This window comes from Manacus vitellinus, unplaced genomic scaffold (genome assembly GCF_001715985.3).
Source record: "Manacus vitellinus isolate BGI_N305 unplaced genomic scaffold, ASM171598v3 scaffold_0_pilon, whole genome shotgun sequence".
Taxonomy (NCBI): domain Eukaryota; kingdom Metazoa; phylum Chordata; class Aves; order Passeriformes; family Pipridae; genus Manacus; species Manacus vitellinus.
The window spans coordinates 30,010,137-30,012,325 of record NW_021938789.1 but is presented as its reverse complement, the minus strand read 5'-3'; the positions used below and the strand labels follow the sequence as shown (position 1 = coordinate 30,012,325).

At 37.5% G+C, this 2,189-nt stretch overlaps 1 protein-coding gene across 1 annotated transcript in view; it reads left to right on the top strand.

Annotated features, from left to right (window-relative positions):
- Positions 1–2,189, top strand: part of NEIL3 (nei like DNA glycosylase 3) — a 22,703-nt gene that overhangs the window by 1,204 nt on the left and 19,310 nt on the right. The window contains exon 2 of the mRNA XM_029959439.1: positions 1,746–1,861. Within this exon, the coding sequence (XP_029815299.1) occupies positions 1,746–1,861 (116 nt within the window). The remainder of the gene's footprint in view (positions 1–1,745; positions 1,862–2,189) is intronic.

Genomic DNA, 2,189 nt, shown 5'->3' with positions numbered 1-2,189 from the left:
CTGCCGTGATCTGTGGGTGGTGGTGGGTGTCGTCCCTGAATACTATCTCCGTTCTTCCTTTGCATTATAAAATATCCTTGTCATCAACAAAGTGAATAAATAGGCCTTAGCAGGTCGGCGATGTAAAGAGGTGCTGAAGCTGTAGAAACAGGAGCTTTAGGAAATTATGAGTGAAAACTTTTAGAATCGCTCTGGTTCTCTTCGGTAAATTTCAAAATATCACTTTGCTTCAGGAAACCTGAAATACTAGGGAAGTTATTACTAATCTAATTTTTTTACAATCGCTTAAGTCTTTGCATGTACTAGATGATCTTTAAGGTCCCTTCCAACCCAAAACGTTCTGTGATTCTAGTGTGAATGAAACACAAGGGAGAAAGGTACATGTTTCACAGATATCACAGAATATTCTAAGTTGGAAGGGACCCGCGGAGATCATCGAGTCCAGCTCTTAAGTGAATGGCCCATATGGGATTCAAACCCACAGCCTTGGTGTTATTAGCACCATGTTAACCTGCAGAAAGGGAGTTTTTACTTCTATATTTTTTTTAAAGTAATTCTAATTAGACCAAGTATTTAGATAAAGGGTGTGACATCTGCTTTCAATGTACACAATACGTAGTTTTCCAACTAATTTTTATCCTTTTTGTTGACAGCATAAAATAATTCACTAGTATAAAACTGCCAGGGGACCTTCTAGTCGGTGGAGATGTCAGGATGTCAGTAAGCAGGCCTTAGCTGATAAGCTGTGAAGGTACAAACTTCTGGTTTTGATTAGAGAGGTAGCTAGGGTATTTTTTTTCATGTCTGGTTTTGCTCATCTGTGAAAAATTGTGTTGCTTGTGGCCCAAGTAAGTATATTGGATGCCTCCAGACGAAAGCTGGGGAATTTTTTCCCATCTTCAGTGTATATAAGGAGTTTGTGATTAAAGCATGATAAGATAGTACTTCAATTAAATAACAATTTATGGAATAATGTGGTTCAAGATATGTCTGTCTAAGGTATGTCAAAGATTAGTCTTTATAGGTTTATATCTCTCAGGACTAAGCTTTTTAAATTAAAGAGTTATGTTCCTGAGGTTTCAAAAAAGAATTCTCATTGCCTCAAATAGACTCCTTCATAGCTTTGTACAATAAAAGTCACCTCAGGGCAGACTCTATTCATTGGCAAATGATCATCCTAAGGGTCTTGTCTTCTAGTAGTGACTCCCTTGCTGTTCACCTGCTTCTGAGATTAGACTTTAAACTAGTAGGAGGAGAGAAATATCGCTGTGGGCTCAGTGGAGGGTTTTCTGTGAAAATGTGAAACACTGTTTTCTGTTTCCCATGTGAAACACTGAAAGTGTATTATTGGCATTTGGAGAAGAATATACAACTACAAATAGCAGAATTGACACTGTGATATGTTTTTAATAATCAAACTGTATCTATTTAGTTTACAGCAGCCTGAGACTCTTACTGTAAATTCATGACTTCAAGGAAAAGGCATAAAATACCCTGAAGAAAAAGATGTATTGTTTCAATTATGAAAAAAATTGAGCTAAGTCATGATGGCATTAGCAATAGTGACTGCTTCCTGGGTTAATAGTCCCATTGTTTTTGGTAGAATAACCTAAAGAGAAAATAGTTAATGTTGTTTGAGTTGAAAAATTAGTTCATACATCTGCTTGCTGAATGTGTACTGATGCTAGAATCAAAGCAGTATAAATTCTCTTTAATCTTTGTGTGGGTATGTTCTCATTTTTCAGACTGCTGCAAGTGAGGGGAGAACCTCTGGTCATGATTTCCTTGTTGGACACATTTACAGGGGTGTGGAGACATTGGGAAAGGAACTTTTTATGTATTTTGATCAGAAAGCCTTGAGGTAAGAACTGAGAAAAAGGCTTCCTATGCATTCAGACTGATTATATTTGATGGGTCATCTTGCTTTTGCTAATGTCAGTTTCAAAGATTTGAAAGCGTTATGCAGAAACTCCTCATCAGCCTCTTCGCAATGCTGGAAATACTGATATAGTCACATGTTCAGGTAATTTACTGCTTTTCTCTTAGTCTAAGATTTCATGGAATCATAGAATCAGACAGGTTGGAAGGGATCTCTGAGATCATCAAGTCCAACCTTTGATCCACTATCGCCGTGGTTACTAGACCATGGCACTAAGTGCCACATCCAGTCTCATCTTAAAAACCTCCAG